This window comes from Camelina sativa, chromosome 15 (genome assembly GCF_000633955.1).
Source record: "Camelina sativa cultivar DH55 chromosome 15, Cs, whole genome shotgun sequence".
Classification (NCBI taxonomy): Eukaryota; Viridiplantae; Streptophyta; class Magnoliopsida; order Brassicales; family Brassicaceae; genus Camelina; species Camelina sativa.
The window spans coordinates 8,981,715-8,998,754 of record NC_025699.1 but is presented as its reverse complement, the minus strand read 5'-3'; the positions used below and the strand labels follow the sequence as shown (position 1 = coordinate 8,998,754).

Sequence of the window (17,040 nt, the reverse complement as noted above, 5' to 3'; positions counted from 1 at the left end):
TTATGGCGCCTTTGGAAAATAGAAACATCTTAACTTTCCAAAGGAAGTATATACATTGGAAAATATGTATAATACAGGCAAAAAGAGATGCTAGAGAATGGATCGACGCAATGCTATTCAATAATAACCTCACAGAGACACGGAACAGAACAACAAACTCGTTTCAACATCGACAGACGTCAAGAATAAACCCAGATTGGATCAGATGCAGCTATGACGGTTCTTACCGAAATTCAGAAACAAGGTCAGGGGCAGGTTGGATTTTACGAGATAGTAATGGGTCATTTATTGAAGCAGGGCAAGCAGCAGGAGCTATTACAAACAGTCCGCTGGAAAGTGAACTTCAAGCTATGACTATGGCAATGCAACATGCAAATAACTTGGGCATCACAAGAATTCACCTGGAAGGAGACAATCAGGAACTTACTAATCTCCTCAACAACAAGGGATTAAACTTTGCAGTATATAACTGGATTTGTGAAGTCAGGAAATGGAGCAAAAAATTTGACAGGGTCACCTACAACTGGATTCCAAGAAAAAACAACAAAAAGGACTCGGAAATTCTCCTCTACACTATTATCGTTATATACCAAACTTTCTGTTTCCCCTGTTACATTGTGAAGATTCTTTTCATCATTAATAAAATAGATTGAGTTAAAAAAAAAAATATAATATAATATGGGCGAATTTGCGTAGTGACCAATTTCTGATAACATGTTAAGAATATAGCACACTAAATCGAGAAATTAAGTGGGTAACCATAGCTCCTGTCGAGATTACCATTTTAGGCCCAAGTGGCATACACGCGCATGCAAGGTGGTGGTGTTTGGGGTGGACGTGGCATGCTACTCGGCTATGTTTCTAGTGACCAAGCTTAAATGGAATAATGTCAAATCATTAACATAACCGTGAGTTAATATTTACAGTTCAAATTTTAAGTTACAGAGCAAAGACGAACCTGTTCTTTCTTCCTTAAATAGAGTATTCAGGTCGCCTTAACGGGCAGTAAAAACTGGAAATGTATTCAACTACTTCTTTAGGAAGGTCCATCACTAGTTTCGTCTCAGCATCTTCTAGTAACCCGAGCAGGTTAGGCTTCACGAAAGCTAGTATGTTACACCGAATCGAAACTGACAACGGTCCATCGCATACCAGATGGGGTTTAGTATCAGCTTTGTACTAGGGTTTAGTGTTGTCAAATGTAGGGTAGTAAACCGTTTCTTCAGCAGTCCTGTGTTTGTATAGTTTCGTCGCAGAAACTTGAACCCTATAGTCCTTGATATGAAACAGTCTATGCCATACTTTTACACTTGGTTAATGTGAGGTACTAACCCCTACAAGATCATATATTGACAACCCAAACGTAGAGGTTAACATTTGTGGATCCAAACATTTCTGCCAAACCGTAAACAAACCAAAACCGCTTAAACACTAATCAATTGGGGTTTAGTGACTACTTTGCACTAGGGTTTAGTGTTGCAAAGGCAGGGGTATCAACCTTCTGTTTATCAAAACTGTGTTTGATACAAGCTCTATATCATTCAATACAAACAATTGTAAAACCATGCTGGAACCAATTGTAGTATCAGCAACATACATAGTTTAATATCAAACAGTATATGTAAAACATTAACATTGATTAATGTGAGACACTAAACCCTACAAGATAATAATTTGCCAACCCATACCAAACAATTAACAAGTCTTCTCTAAGTGGTCGTCTTAACGGGGCAGTAAAAACCTGAACACACTATCAGGGTTTGTTACTACATACATTGTATATAGTATAGAAAAAGTGAAAATGGTATGGTTCACTATAGCGATTAATATGGAATAGGACAACAATAACAATTCCATTAAATTCATTGAGCCATACAGGTTTCAAATCCACGAAACGAAAAGTATCAATAATAAGGAAGAAGGAATCAAAGTGTACTCAAACTAAACCGAATGGTCAATCATGAGACATCAAATATTCGACTACTCTATTGCGACAAACAGATACTCCACATATTACAGTCGTTGTGGAGTTGGAGAAAACCACATATTACACTCGTTTTAGTTTCGAGACGAGTCACAAAACACCCAATCGGAAACCCTGACAACTACTACACCCCCTTGCCGATAATCTATTTAATGGCAATTGACGCCGGTTTCTCCAAGAATCGTCGGCAAACACCTCGATTCCGTTTATATCTCCTGGACTCTGCAAGTAGTTTCCTCGCCGTCGAGCTTCTTTTTTTTTTCTGGAGCGGCGTAAAACAATATCCGCGGAGAGGTGTAACACGTCAGCCCTTGCTTTAGGCGGGATGCGAGACAGACGTCTTTTCGACTTCAACAGGGTATAGATGAAAGAGAGAGTAGGCAACTGTTGATCATGCAACAGGGTTAAAGAGGTAAATAATATAGAAAATATAGTCTGTATGCACTTTTAGTGGTTACAATAGTCAGTTGGTGAATTATAATTCGTTTTATGGGTATACGATGCAATTCCCCATATGTATATTGTTATATTTTGATTGGTTAATTAGGTTACGGTGAATCGAAAATTTTCCTTATTTATCTGTCTCACTCAGCCACGTATGTATGCATCTCTGATCTCTGAAGCAAGAGGCGGAAGGAAAAAATTAGAAATCTGTAAACTTTTACGGAGGAAAAGAAAATGTTTTTTTTAATTATATTTTATAAGGTTACATCGATCCTCAATGTCCAATCTTCCAAAGGATTTTTCGGATCTTCCAAGGGATTTGGCGGAGGAGGTGCTCTCTAAGGTGGTTCCGGTGACATCTGTGAGAAGAGTCCGATCTACTTGCAAAAAGTGGAACACTTTGACCAGACGTAGGAGCTTTAAAAAGAAGCACCTCGGTGGTCAAGCCAAACTAGCAGCAAAGAAAAGAGAGTTTATGGTGGTCGTGATGATGGATTTTAGGGTTTATTTGATGCGCGTAAATCTTCACACCAAGGTTGAATTTTGCATAGAACGTCAAGGTACACTTATTTTCCCCGACGCTTCAGATCAAATACTTGTACGTCAAGTCTTTCACTGCGACGGTTTACTTTTATGCATCCTGAAAGACAACCCTAGGCTCGTGGTTTTTAACCCGTATTGTGGTGGGCAACCCCGGTGGATCGAGGCCACATATAGTAGTTATCACAGATGGCAGAACTTTTGCTATGCTCTCGGATACAATAGCAGCACCAAATCCCACAAAATCTTGAGTTTATTTATGTCTGATGATCACGAAGGACCCGAAGTTGTTGAGTTCAAAATCTACGACCTTAACTCTTGTGATTCTTCATGGAGGGTTCTTGATGTCGACCCTCGACAAGACTGGGTCATAGTTTCTGATAGCCGTGGTGTCTCTCTCAAGGGAAATACATATTGGTTTGCTCAAGAGATGTATTCAGAAACCCCCAGCCAAGGAGACTTTAGTTTTTTAATCTGTTTTGATTTCACAAGAGAGACGTTTGGGCCGCGTTTGCCTCTGCCCTTTGTGTGGTTTCCTGAAGATACTGTGACTCTATCTACTGTTAGAGATGAGCAGCTTGCTGTGTTATTTCAGCGTGAAGATTCATTACAGATGGAGATCTGGGTTACAACTAAGATTGCTCCCAACTCGGTGTCGTGGAGCAGCAACTTCTTCTTATCAGTGAATACAAAAGTACTCACCACCGTTGATGATGAGGCGTTTATGTTTACGTATATGTCGTCACAATTCTTCATTGATGAGGTGAAGAAAGTCGCTGTGGTTTTTGATAGATGCAAAGACTCGAGGATGATGCGCTACACAGCTTACATCATTGGACAGGACGGATCCTTTAAAGAAGTCGATCTTGGAGAATCTCTAGACCAATTTCGCGCACCATTTGTGTGCCCTTATGTTCCAAGTGCAATGCAACTTGAATAGTCCATGTTACAATACCTATAATCTTTTTTTTTTTCTTTCTCTTTTGTCATCTTCTTTGAACATTCATTTGTCTCTCATCCTTCTTTCTGTTTTCCATATTTGACTTCGTTTTGCTGCCTTGGGTTAGCTTAATTTCCTCCTTGTTTAGTAGTACTGTAGGTAGACTCATTGCAAAAGCCTCTTTCATTTTTCATGTTGGTGTTCTTGCAAATAGGCTGCTCTGATGTGCTGATTTATGTACAGCAGAGTAGGCTGCGTTTAACTTTAAAATTTGCAAAGTACGTTTGCTTAGATTTTGAGTTTCCCATTTTAACTTTTTTGTCAGTTATCATTTTTAAAGAATGCAAGTGGCTGCTAGGCTGATACGCAGAAGATTGAATGATTTCTTGGAGTTAAGTTTTGTCCTTTGGTACTCCCTGTTCTTAGTGCCCGTTGCTCAATGGTTTCTGTATAGGATCGTACAAAATGATGCAATGCTTCTTCGAACCACCATGAGTTGCTTGATTTTGATATTCAGCTACGGTTACTCTATGATGACATTTTTACATTTGAAACTCCATGAGTAAATTTACTTCATGAGTTGGTAAATTACAAAAAGCATAGCTGATGCGTACTTCATGAGTAAATTACAAAAAAAAAAAAAACTGAACGAACCCAAGTAAATTTTTGGTCAATTTAATTCGACATGATTAATTGTTGAGAAAAAAGAAAAAGAAAAAGTAAACCGAATGTTCATAATCTATATATATAAAGTTACCTTTTGTCACTCCTGATGCAGCCACCTCAGCTGTCACGTCAGCCACTTCTTCTTTAATTTAATGGGCTTTATAGATTTTAATAAGCCCTTTAAACAATCATACAAATGACAAACTGATCAACTAAATTTCATCTAAAATGTGTAGGCCCAACACTATTTCATTCAAATTTTCTAGACCCATCACTATTTTTAAATCCTATGAATTCAATTTTTTATTTTAAAATAAATTTAAAATATTCATTTAGTGCATATTTTTTGTTAATTATAATTAATCGAAAGTTTAAATAAAAAATAATTATGTAAAATAAATTAAATATTAAAATAAGAAAACAATACTATAATTTTTCATTAGTGGTAATAATATAGTTAAAGATTTCTATTAAACTGATCATAATTTAAAATTTCAAATATCAAAACAAGGCAGTCCAAGCAACACTTTTAAAGAATCAAGGAAATACAACTAGAAATCAATTAAAATTATTTGGCAGCACTTCACAAATCCATCACCAAAGACAAAGACGCAAAGAGATGAACACACATTTAATAAACTAAAAAGATTCAGATATATGAATGCCATAATCAAATAACCGTAACACAAAATTATATGAAAAAGACAACCGAAGAAACAAAAAAACAACCCGGACTTTATAAAATTACAGCAAGATAAACAAGAAAATTAATTTTCCCCAAAACACAACTCACATCGAATCGAAAAATCACTCACAGGACAAACGGAAAAAACAATTACAACAAATAACACAAAACAACTCACAACTTAGTTAGGAAACCTAAATAAGCCAACATATTTTCATATAAACAAATTTGCAACCCAATTGACATTCACCTTTAACAAAATCAACAAGGGATAATCAAATATCCCCAACAAATGCCAAGCGAGTAAGGAATCAACCAAATATGCAAACCCCCCAAAAAAAATCAAGGGAAAACGATTACGATAGGAATGGCTGAAAAAAACGATTACGAGCATCAAAGACATAAGTTCAATCCTCAAACAGACCTCTAGATCGGAAAATTGCTCTTCTCCTATCCGTTCACGAGGACATCGGATTTTGAAAAAGAACAAATCAATTTCAACTCAATAACATACAAATAATGGCCGAATAAACCCACAAATTATAAGCCTTACAGAGAAATTGGGCCCGAATGAATCAAACAAAAAATAGCCTAGAAAAGAGAAATGTAAGTTATTTATTTTATTTATTTTTTTTTAATAAAATCCAAAATATTTTTCACTCCAAACACTAAAACATTGACAAAAAGATTACTCCAACAGTTTACAAAATACATATAAAAATATTAAATAACAATTCAACCACAAAATGGAAAATAATAATAAATTAATGACAACTAACAGCTACAGCAAAACAACAACTTCAACTAAACAATGTTAACTTCTAATAATAATTTTTTTTTAAAGCATTATAAACACACAAGATGATCTCAACTTTTTCTTTAAAAACCGCAAACTAAATTATACTTACTGCAAAACATATTTTTATTAAAATATCCAACAAAACAACATAAGCAACCAAAATTAAATACAAAAACAAACGTAAAGATGAATTTACAAAAACCAAAAAAAAATATACAAAACAAAACTCGGAATACACTTTAATCTAACTACCGCGCGTAGCGCGGGTCGATTGCTAGTCATATACATAAAACTAGGTTTCACTATCTCCTTATTGGTGCATTTAGCATTTCATTTCTTAAAAAATATTATTTATTTATAATTAAATAAAATGTAATAATTTACATTAATCTATACTTTAAATATACACTTTACTACTAAATTGTAACTGAAATTACATTAATTATGAATTGACTATTTTTTTCTATTCATTTTCATTGAAACAGACTATATATTATAATTGTAACTCTTATTATATTAGAAATGTAACTTTCATCCATTGAAATTCTATAAATAACCATTCTCACATCATCATCCATCATATCTCAAATTCTAAGTATTTTCTTTGTTTTGTTTATGTTCTTACATGGGTTCAAAACTCATGGTAAGAGTGTGATTATATATTTTGTTAGATTTATTTTATATTTCAGATGATTTTATAGGAAATATATTTAATTGATACTTAAAAAATAATTTTGGAATTTGATTATTCAATGTTTTAGGTAAGTTTTGAATATCATAGTAAATTCCATTTTTATCATTAACAATATTTTTAAATAAGTGGTATATTTTGATATTGTATGATTTGAAATAATAAAGTGTATTATGTTCATTTTGGAAATTTGTTTGTTATATATTAATTTTTAGGGAGAATTTCAAAAATACATCTTTTTCAATACCACTCTTTTCAGAAATACTATTTTAAAAAACTTTATTAAAAAAAAGCATCTCAAAATTTTTTCATAATTTTATAATTATTACATAAACTAAAATTAATTAACATAACTAATATAACAACTAGTAACTAGTAACTAAAGAAAATAGAGTGGATAAAGAGAAGAAATGTGCAAAGACTAAGCATGAACCGTGCATCACTCACCACCGAAGAAATGGCTACTTCTACGAACTGATCCACAGTGAATTCAATTACCACTAGCGCAAATAGTTATATATAAATGTGACCGAATAAGACTCACCGGCATTAAAAAAACTCACACTACAAAGTACACCAATTTTTTTCTTTTATACGCCAAAGCAGCGGAGCTAGGAATTACTCGTATAGGGGTCAATAACTTTTTAATAACCAAAATCTATTGAAATAAAAAATTGGGGCATTCTCAAAAATGCCCTTTTTTCCATATTTCTTTTTAAAAATACCCCTTCATGTTGACCATTTTTAAAACTACCCCTCTTTATATACAAAATGACCAAATTACCCTTTTTGAGTGACAGTAAGAATGTACAGTCATCAAAATCAAAAATATTTTCCCGCCAAAATTTTTTTTCCCGCCAAAATCGAAATATTTTCCCGCCAAAAATATTGAAATTTATACCTTTTAAAAACCTTGTAAATGCTTTTAAAAAACTTTTAAAAGCGTTTACAAGGTTTTTAAAAGGTTTTTAAACATATTGTAAACGTTTTTCAAAACCTTGTAAATGCTTTTAAAAAGCTTGTAAATGCTTTAAAATGTTTTTAAACACCTTGTAAACGCTTTTAAAAACTTTTTAAAAGGATTTAAAAACCTTTTAAAAATTTTATAAAAACTTTTACAAGGTTTTTAAAAACATTGTAAAAGGGTTTAGAAGGTGTTTAAAAACCTTTTAAAAATCCTTTTAAAAACCATTAAAAAACCTTTTAAAAACGTTTTAAAACCTTTAAAAACCTTTTAAAAATCTTGTAAAAGCGTTTACAAGTTGTTTAAAAAACCTTTTAAAACTCTTTAAAAAATCTTGTAAAAGCCTTTACAAGGTGTTTATAAGGCTGTTATATGGTAGAAACCTTATAAAATCTTTTAAAAACCTTGTAAATTTTTTTTGGCGGGAAAAATTTTGGCGGGAAAATTTTTTTTTTCGAAATTTTTTATCAAAAGTTTTTTGACAAAAAAGTTTTGGCGGGAAATTTTTTTTGAAAAATTTTTGGCGGAAAAATATGTCAGAAATTTTTTGGCGGGAAAATTTTGTTTTTCTTTTTATTGAATAAAATAATTTTCATCTAAAGGTAAAATGGTCATTAAAAATTAAAAGAGGGCATAAATAAAAATGGCCAGAAAAGAGGGTATTTTTGAAAAGGGGTATATCAAAAGGGGCATTTTTAACAAATTCTCTAAAAAATTTAGTGGAGGTCAATAAACATATTTGTAACTATTTTATAGGGTCAATATGCATATCTTCATGATTTTTTCTGATTTTTGATCTAAATATACAAGTAAATTATTATTTTTTGTAAATCCATAGGGGTCAATTGACCTCCATGCTAATACACTGTCTCCACCACTATGCAAAGAGAAACATTAATACGACAAAAATAAAATAAAAAGTTGGATTTTTCTCGCTGAAATCAGAATTATGGGTTTTCTCTCGCCGGAATCAATGGCTAACTTTACGAATCTTTAAAATCTAGATCTGATTCGGACCACTACAGATACCGATATGAATGGGACTTGGTTCCTCAAGCTTGGAGAACGAACTACGCATCAAACTATTTGGTAAGCACAAAAAAATTCACAATATTTACTTCTAATATATAAAAGATAAAGATACAAAAATTGATTTTAGCAAAACAATATACTTGATTTGAGGGTATGTTTGCAAAAGAGTATAGAATAAGAGTATTTTTGCAAATACATTTATATTATATATTGAAAATAATTATCAATGATTTTTATTTAACTATTAGTTTAGTTTTAAAAATGAAAATTAACTAATTATAAGAATGAATACATAAGAGATATATAGAAAGTATTTAGATATAGAATAATATATTTTTAATTATTAAAGAACATAAATGATTTCATATAATAATTTATTATTTTTGATTTTGTTTTTGGTTAACGGGGGAGTCAATGATGTCATATAGTTTATGTATTCTTCTATGCTTCATGTAGCTAGGCATCTTTTTATTTTTCTAAATTATTGTCAATTATTATTTTCCAAAATTTCTATAAAATTCTTAATATACATATATATTATAAAAAGTTACACTAGCGTAATAAAATCTTGCTTCATGGAGCATTATTGGTTTAAGTAAATCATTCCTTTAACCACTTTCACGGAATCAATACAATCTTTAAAGCTTGAGTCTATGACTATGATATTTTTATTATTGGCCAAAAATTAAGCCAAGTTGAACGAACAAAGAAAACGATGTGGGCCTCTGGCTATGGATACAAGATGAATGAGTTGATTTTGAAACAATTGAAAGGAAGAGCCTTTGTGATTTGTTTGTGAATGAAGTTGCAGAACCTTTATTGAATGGTCACCATCACTTCACCAGGCTAGTAACTTAGTTAGAAACCATACTCTCAGTCTCCTTCACGAACCCATCTCTGGTCCAATCTTTGTCGGATTTCAAGCCTCTCTTCTCGGCTTTTCTCTGTTCAACAAAGCTAGCTTCTTTCTGTCTCTTAACTAAATCTGTGTGTGTTGTAAAGTACTGCAGCGAATGCCTAAGGCAACAACAAACAACATGACAAAAACTGCTCAGCAAGGGTAAAGAAGGATATAAAAGCCAATAAGAAAAGTTGTTCATACCCACTGAAGTCTTCACATGACCATAGCCGTGCATCATCACACCAGTGCATACCTTCCAACAAAAAGCACGACAGCTATAAGAACGAAACAACACATAATTACCTTTTGCCGAAACAATTATTGCCGAAAACGAAGAGTACAAAACGGAACTGATATGCGTTACGACATATATATACAAATATTTTCCACTTTTTCATATTCAGACGATCTTCAAAACATTTCCAATCATTTTGTTTTTAGTACAAAGTTGTTTATGTATAAACCTGAAATATATTTATGAAAAAAAGAACTGGTAAAAATAGAATTCTTATTAGAATTATCAATTTATCATTGATGAACACGTTAAAACGCAGGTAGGTAGGAAATGTAATGTTTTTTTTTTCTTTTTCAAATACAGCTTCTAATAAAGTTGTGGGCACTCTTGTCTTTTTGCGTACATGATTATAATCTTCCTTAATCAATTATTTCTCATAGTTTTAAGCCCAATCTTGTTTGTTGCCTTCCTCTTACCATTATTGGTTTAAGTAAATCATGGTAATTAATATGGTTGTGGGAGGACGTGATTGTTTTAAACCATCTCCAATGGTTTTCCCTATTTTTACCTCTAAAATAGAGGAACTCTATTATAGAGGTGACTTTTGCTCCAATGGATATCTCTATTTTTTCCTCTAAAAAGAATATTCCATAGAGATTCCTTTTTTAATTTTACTATTAATACCTTCTATTTATAAAAATTGCAAACTAACCCATTTATTTTAGTATTTGTGAAATTTTCATAAAATTATGATATTATTTAAACTTTTAGGGATATTGATGGTTCCGGAAGTAATTTACCAGAATATTAAATAATTAGTTTTTGTTGTATTAAAAATAATATTATGGTATGAATAAAAACTAAAATATTTAAGTTATTTATATTTAATAAGATTTTATATAAATTTTCTTTTGCAAATAATAGTCTCAAATTTTAAAAATGTTTTTCTATACAAAAACCTTTAAAATTTTTCTATACGAAAACTTTTAAAATTTTAAACCAAAATATTAAAATTAGTCAAATTTAACTTTATAATCAATTATCCTATTAATATACAAATTAAATTATTATTAAACTATTTAAATATATATTTTATTTATGGGTTTTGTTAGCAAGATAGTTCGGACTAAAACGTGGGCAGGTCATTTAATTATTATTAAACTATTTAAATAAATATTTTATTTATTTTGATCATATATATAAAAGAGTTAAAAGTTCAAGGACCATTTTATAAATAAAAAAGTTCAACTCTATTATAGAGGAAAAAATAGAGTTCCTCTATATATAGAGGAAAAAATAGAGATCTCTATTATAGAGGTAGAAATAGAGATGAGTTGGAGTAGATTTTACTCTAAAATAGAGTTAAAAAGCAAATATAGAGGTGGGTTGGAGATACCCTTAGAGAAGAAGACGATCAATACAACTTCTCTCCTCATAGTGTGTGTTTATATTATATTGACAGCTATTTTTATTTATTTTTTTGGGAAAAATTATAGTCAATACATATTATTTCAGTAAATTAGCAATTTCTTTATTTATTGTGTGCGAGTAATATCTATATTTTTTAAATAACAATATACTGTCTAAATGTATTTAATTTTTATATTTTTCAATTAAGGTTTGACGGGTTCAAACACAGCGTTTGCGGATGCGGTTACGGAAGATTACAGAAGTGGGCGGTTGCGGTTTCAAACATTATTAAGCGTTTTGAATTATTGGTTTAGCGTTTTAAAATGGATGCGTCTGCGGGAGTTTTACGACTGACTGAACAACAGATGCAATAACGGTTAAAACATAATAAATGCAATATATAATTATATAAATGTTTAAAAACACCAAAAACTTTATTAAACTTGATTTATAACTAGGATTAACCCGTGGTACACTGCGGGACAATATTTTTAATTTTAAAAATTTAAAATTTATATTGTATTTATTTGTTATTTTATTATTGTTTTATTAATTTTAAAAATATAAAATTTTACAGGTATTTGATATAAGTATTCAAAGTATAGGATTTTTGTAGTGTTTTCAAGGTTTTAACCCGTGTGGTATATGTATAGTATAGTAATACATTTATCTCCTGGTACACATCTAAAAGTGTTTTAAAAAAACAATTCCACTTAACTCTCTATATGGTATTAATGCCAACTTGTCTCACCAAAATCCAAAAAAAAATTTGCGTAAAAAAAAATAATCAAAACAAGTTTTTTTATCAAGTTTAATTATGTTAATTGTTTTATTAAATTAGCATATTTTTATATTTTATAATTTTTCCATGTCAATATATAGTTTATGATAATTTTTAGAGTTTTAATTTTTTTGGTAATTCCTCAAAAAATAAAAAAATAAACCAAATTATATGGGGGTTTTCAACATATTTAATGCGACATTTTATAATCGGATTTTTGGTTTAGGAAATTTATTAATGTTAATATAATTATGAAGATTGTAAACTTTTGTTAGGGAAAATTTGTTGTATATCATTTAAATTTGAGAGATTCTAGCATCCATAAAAATAGTTTTGGAGATTTAATGGGTTAAAACTTTTATGGGTAAAGTTATTTTTGGAAAAATCGGAATGTATAAATGTTGTTAAGATGTTATGGCATTAAATGTAACAAATGTTGGTCAATTTAAGAAAGTTTAGTATTTGAGTTTCTCTGCAATGTTATTTGTCGAATTGTTTTAGGGATTAAGTGCTGTAAAAAAAAAAGTAAAACTTAAAGGGCATAAACCAAAATGTACTTAAAAAATGTTAATATAGATATATATGTAGTACTAATATCCCAAAAATAAATTAAGAATAAATTGCTTTTAAATAGAAGTCATCTTTATTACTATATTCAAAAGTCAAATCCAAAAACTCACTATATAATCCATCTAACTCTTGGAAAAAAACTTAAAGGAATTGTCATTAATTTTTTTATATTTAAAATTAACTAAAAGTTTAAATTATATTTATCATTCAAAAACTATTTTGTTAAATCAAGAACTGGAGGAATTTCTTTGCTTTTAAAAGAATGAATGCTAGAGAATAATTTTAAAAGCTATAAAAACCGTTGAATTGAAATTTTATTTTATTTTGTCTCATGGCAAAAAAATGAAAACAGTTTAAAAAGACAAATATATATATAAATTTTTAAAAATACGAATATTCGAATAAACACAACTTTACAATGAAAAGTTTCAACTTGTAAAATTAAACCATTAAATGAACAGTGGCAATTTTTTGTAAAACACACAACTGAAAATTTTTACAGATTTTTTAAAAAAAAAAATATCCAAAAGATATCATGAAAAAATATATAGATTTTGTTGACATTCATTCAGTTTGCTATTATATATAAATTTTGTTCACGTGAAACAGAGAGCAATTGCATCATGCATAACAATACTCTTTTCTTTTCAGCTAGCTAGCCAAATGCTTAAAGAGAGCTTCCAAGTATAAAGTCCAAAGAAGCATATTGGAAGAAAAGTTGGAACTTGGAATAGCCAATTGAGAAATCAGATAATTAACTGCTTATTTATAATAATTGTTAACTTTAGAATTAATCATTAATGATTGAAGATGACAAAAAGAAAACTGTAAAGTTACATAGAGATCAAAACTTCGTAATTGGACTAACTTAATCAACATGATTGCCTCGTGGTGTAGCCTGCTTGATTTGCACTGAGCTTGGAACATAAGGGCACACAATTACTGGGCAATCATCTTTGTATATATATTCTCCAAGATCCACTTTTTTAAAATATCCATCCTCTCCGATGATATAAGCTACGCAGTGCATCTCTAAGTCTCTATCAAAAACTACAACGACTTTTTTCAGGTTCACAGCTACGAACAACTTGCTCCACGACGCTGACATAATACTGCAAGCTGCTCTTCTCTTACACTAGATAGAGACACACTATCGTCTTGGCGATAGTGAAACGGTAAATCTAGTGGCGGTCCAAATCTCTCCGTTGTGAAATCAAAACAGAGTAAAAAGAACTTTGGGCTGTCTCTTACTCTTACTCTTACTCGTCCTTCCACTCTTAGTCTGTACATGTTTTGGAAATGTAATTTACACCTGTCTATTGCTCGTCCTACGAATCTTTCTCCGATTGGTTTCCTTCGAGATAAAGAGCAAGATGGCCTTTGCATAAACCAGTTAGTATCCCTTAGAACAAGCCAGTAAGTATTTCCGTTGAGAGACACGTCACGTGTATAAAACCGCAAGTCCCTATCGGGAGTGAGATGAATATCAATATCCTTCCATGAATCAGACTTAAAATTGTAGATTTTATACTTAAGACGTCGTTCCTGCATGAGTCCGATATTATCTTGAAAAATCGAGGTCATTTCCATAGATCTCAAGATTTTGTGGCAACGATGCGACTTCATCTTCTTCTTCTCGTATCCCAGAGCGTACGAGTCCATGTCGCATTCGTGGTCAATCGGTTCGATCCACCTTGTTTGCCCACGATAAGGGTTCAAAACCATAAGCCTCGAATTTTTTTTTTCCGGTGGTGCATAACAACAAGTCACTGCAGTGGGAGACGCTATATATATCATCAACTCCATCTCCATCGTTTAGGTTAATGAATTTACCTTTCCGATTGATAAATGTTTCAACGTCCTCATCATTATCAAGTCCACGGAGATTGAAACTCATTAGATCAACACTAGCACTGATCCTCATGATTGCCCTAAACTCTCTCTTCTTCGTTGCTGCTCTTGTTTTACGGATGTGCTTCTTTGTAAAGCTCCGACGATGTTTGAACAAACCATTCCAGTTTTTGCAAGTAGTTCGTACTGCTCTAAGAGATGTTAACGGAACCTTAGAGATCACTTCCTCTACCAAATCTAGCGGAAGATCGGACAGCGCCGTTGTTGAATCCTTCATCTCCAAGTTAGGTCAAAACTCTTTTCGTACCTTCCGACTATATAAATAGTGAACACGTCTGGCGGCAGTTTGAAGACATAGAGACCTGAGATGGGCTAATAGTGGGCTTGTTAGTCTTGAGGGCTTATTAGTGTGTGACCAAGTCATTTCAATTTTTATTAATCTAGCGATCAACTTTATCAACATCAAACAGCAAAAACATTGATAACCATTGTGGAATTGTTCATCTCGATTGATGATATATGCAAATGCATTCCCAAGAACAACAGCCTATAGCCTATAGTATATAGTAGTAGCAAAGTCAGCTTGATGAGCTGTGAAACTGCATACTCGCTGGGTTTAAAACTCAACATCACCAAAGTTTGAGCGAATCACTTAGTAATCTCATTGTGTATAATATGAGAGAAGTAACGCCACAACAAAATTATATATGTTTTTACATTTGAGCCATACGATATGTTGATTTAAAGAGAGGAATCATATTATTAGCTAGTTCTGGTAACCCTCGGTTCCTTGCTTTCATGTGTTGCTTTTCACATGACAGAGAGAGCAACTGCATCATGCATAACTATTTCAGCTGACTAGCAAAATGCTTAAAGAGAGCTTCCAAGGAAAAAACCAGAAGAAGCATTGGACTATTTCAAATAAATGTTGAAAGAACCAGTAAGACCGTGAATAAAGTAGAGATGGTACTGAAAGAAAAAAAAAACACAGATAACAAATTGGTCTCGACTTAGACCATCTCCAACGCCTACATGGGACTAAAGTTTCTAAAATATATATATATATATATATATATATATATATATATATCATTTTATTCTCAAGTTCCTGATTTGAGTAAAGGGAAGACAAGTGAATGACATGTGTCCTTTTTCAACTCTCATTGAACTTCACTAGTAAATCAAATATGGTTGCCTTGTGGTGGTGCAGCTTGATCGATTTGCATTGAGCTTGGAACATATGAGCACACAACTGGCAAACCATTTTTGTTATATTCTCCAAGATCCACTTTTTGAAATATCCATCCTCTCCAATGATGTAAGCTACCTTGCGCGTCACCGTTGCTTTGTCGTTATCAAAAACCATAAAGACTTTCTTATCCTCGTCAACAAAGAAACTCTCATGTTCAAATGGGAATCGAGCATAAGTAAGAAGTGTTTTCCTATCCACTGCTAAGAACAATTTGCCCCAAGACACTCCATATATATCTCCATCTGTGATGTACCCTTTCGACGAAATAACACAGCAAGTTTCTCTTCTCTAACACTAGATAGAGTCACGCAATCACTATCAGAAGAGCGAAACGGTAGACTTAGCCGCGGTCCAAATCTCTCTCTTGTAAAATCAAAACAGCGTATAAATAACACCCTTGCTAATTCTTCGTATCTTGGCCACCTTCCAGTAGACCCGTTAGTAATATATCGAGCAAGCCAGTAAGTATTTCCCTTGAGAGACACGCCACATTTATGAAACTGAAACTGCATGTCGCCGTTGGCAGTGGGAGTAATATCCTTCCATGAATCAGAGTTTAAATTGTAGATTTGACACTTAAAACTTCTTACTACAATATTGTCTAAATATGTGTACATAATTCCTGATGATCTCAAGATTTTGAGGCTACGATGTGAGTTCTCCTTCTTCTCGTACCCCAGAGCGAAGGAGTAGCTGGCAGATGTGATGTCCTCACGATAATTGGTTTCGATCCACCTAGTTTCCCCATGAAAAGGGTTCCAAACCACAAGCCTCGGTGTTTCTTCTTTGGTGAGGCATAGCAACAAACCACTACAGTGGAAGACGCTTGAAATATGGACTACTCCATCTGCATCGTTTACGCTAATCAATTTAACTTTTCGGTTTATAAATGATTCAACGTTGTAGTCTTCTTCATTGTAAATTCCAACACTCATTAGATAAACACTATAACGCATCCTCACGATTGCCATGAACTCTCTCTTCTTCATTGCTGCTCTTGATTGACGAATGCGTTTCTTTGTAAAGCTCCGATGTTTGAACAAACCGTTCCAGTTTTTGCAAGTAGTACGTACTGCTCTAAGAGATGTCAATGCAACCCTAGAGAGCACTTCCTCTACCAAATCTTGTGGAAGATCGGACATCACCGTTGTTGAATCCTTCATCTCCAAGTTAGGTCAAAGCTTCGAAAACTCTGTTCGTATCTTCCGGCTACAAAATTAGCGAATATGTCTGGGTGCAGTCCAAGACTTGAAGGCATAGAAACCTAATGGGTCAATAATGGACTTCAAAATCTT

At 32.3% G+C, this 17,040-nt stretch overlaps 2 protein-coding genes, 1 long non-coding RNA gene and 1 pseudogene across 3 annotated transcripts; 1 reads left to right on the top strand and 3 right to left on the bottom strand.

Moving 5' to 3' along the window:
- On the top strand, positions 2,706 to 3,908 carry LOC104748282 (putative F-box protein At3g23420). The gene is made up of 2 exons (XM_019236878.1): positions 2,706 to 3,305; positions 3,546 to 3,908. Exons 1-2 carry the CDS (start codon positions 2,706 to 2,708, stop codon positions 3,906 to 3,908), a joined length of 963 nt encoding a protein of 320 aa, XP_019092423.1.
- On the bottom strand, positions 9,400 to 10,093 carry LOC109129186. The gene is made up of 2 exons (XR_002035391.1): positions 9,848 to 10,093; positions 9,400 to 9,762 (listed from the first exon to the last, which is right to left on the bottom strand). It is a non-coding gene; the product is annotated as an uncharacterized LOC109129186 (long non-coding RNA).
- On the bottom strand, positions 14,318 to 14,770 carry LOC104748281 (putative F-box protein At2g11200). The gene has a single exon (XM_010469948.1). It carries the CDS (start codon positions 14,768 to 14,770, stop codon positions 14,318 to 14,320), a length of 453 nt encoding a protein of 150 aa, XP_010468250.1.
- LOC104748279 lies at positions 16,457 to 16,908 on the bottom strand (annotated as a pseudogene).

What these genes read in the sequence shown, in the direction of transcription:
- LOC104748282 (XM_019236878.1), top strand. Translation starts at nt 2,706, where the DNA reads ATGTCCAATCTTCCAAAGGATTTTTCGGATCTTCCAAGGGATTTGGCG. An exon ending in CTTGTGATTCTTCATGGAGG is followed by an intron (nt 3,306 to 3,545) that starts GTTCTTGATGTC and finishes AGAGATGAGCAG; the next exon opens with CTTGCTGTGTTATTTCAGCG.
- LOC104748281 (XM_010469948.1), bottom strand. Translation starts at nt 14,770, where the DNA reads ATGAAGGATTCAACAACGGCGCTGTCCGATCTTCCGCTAGATTTGGTA.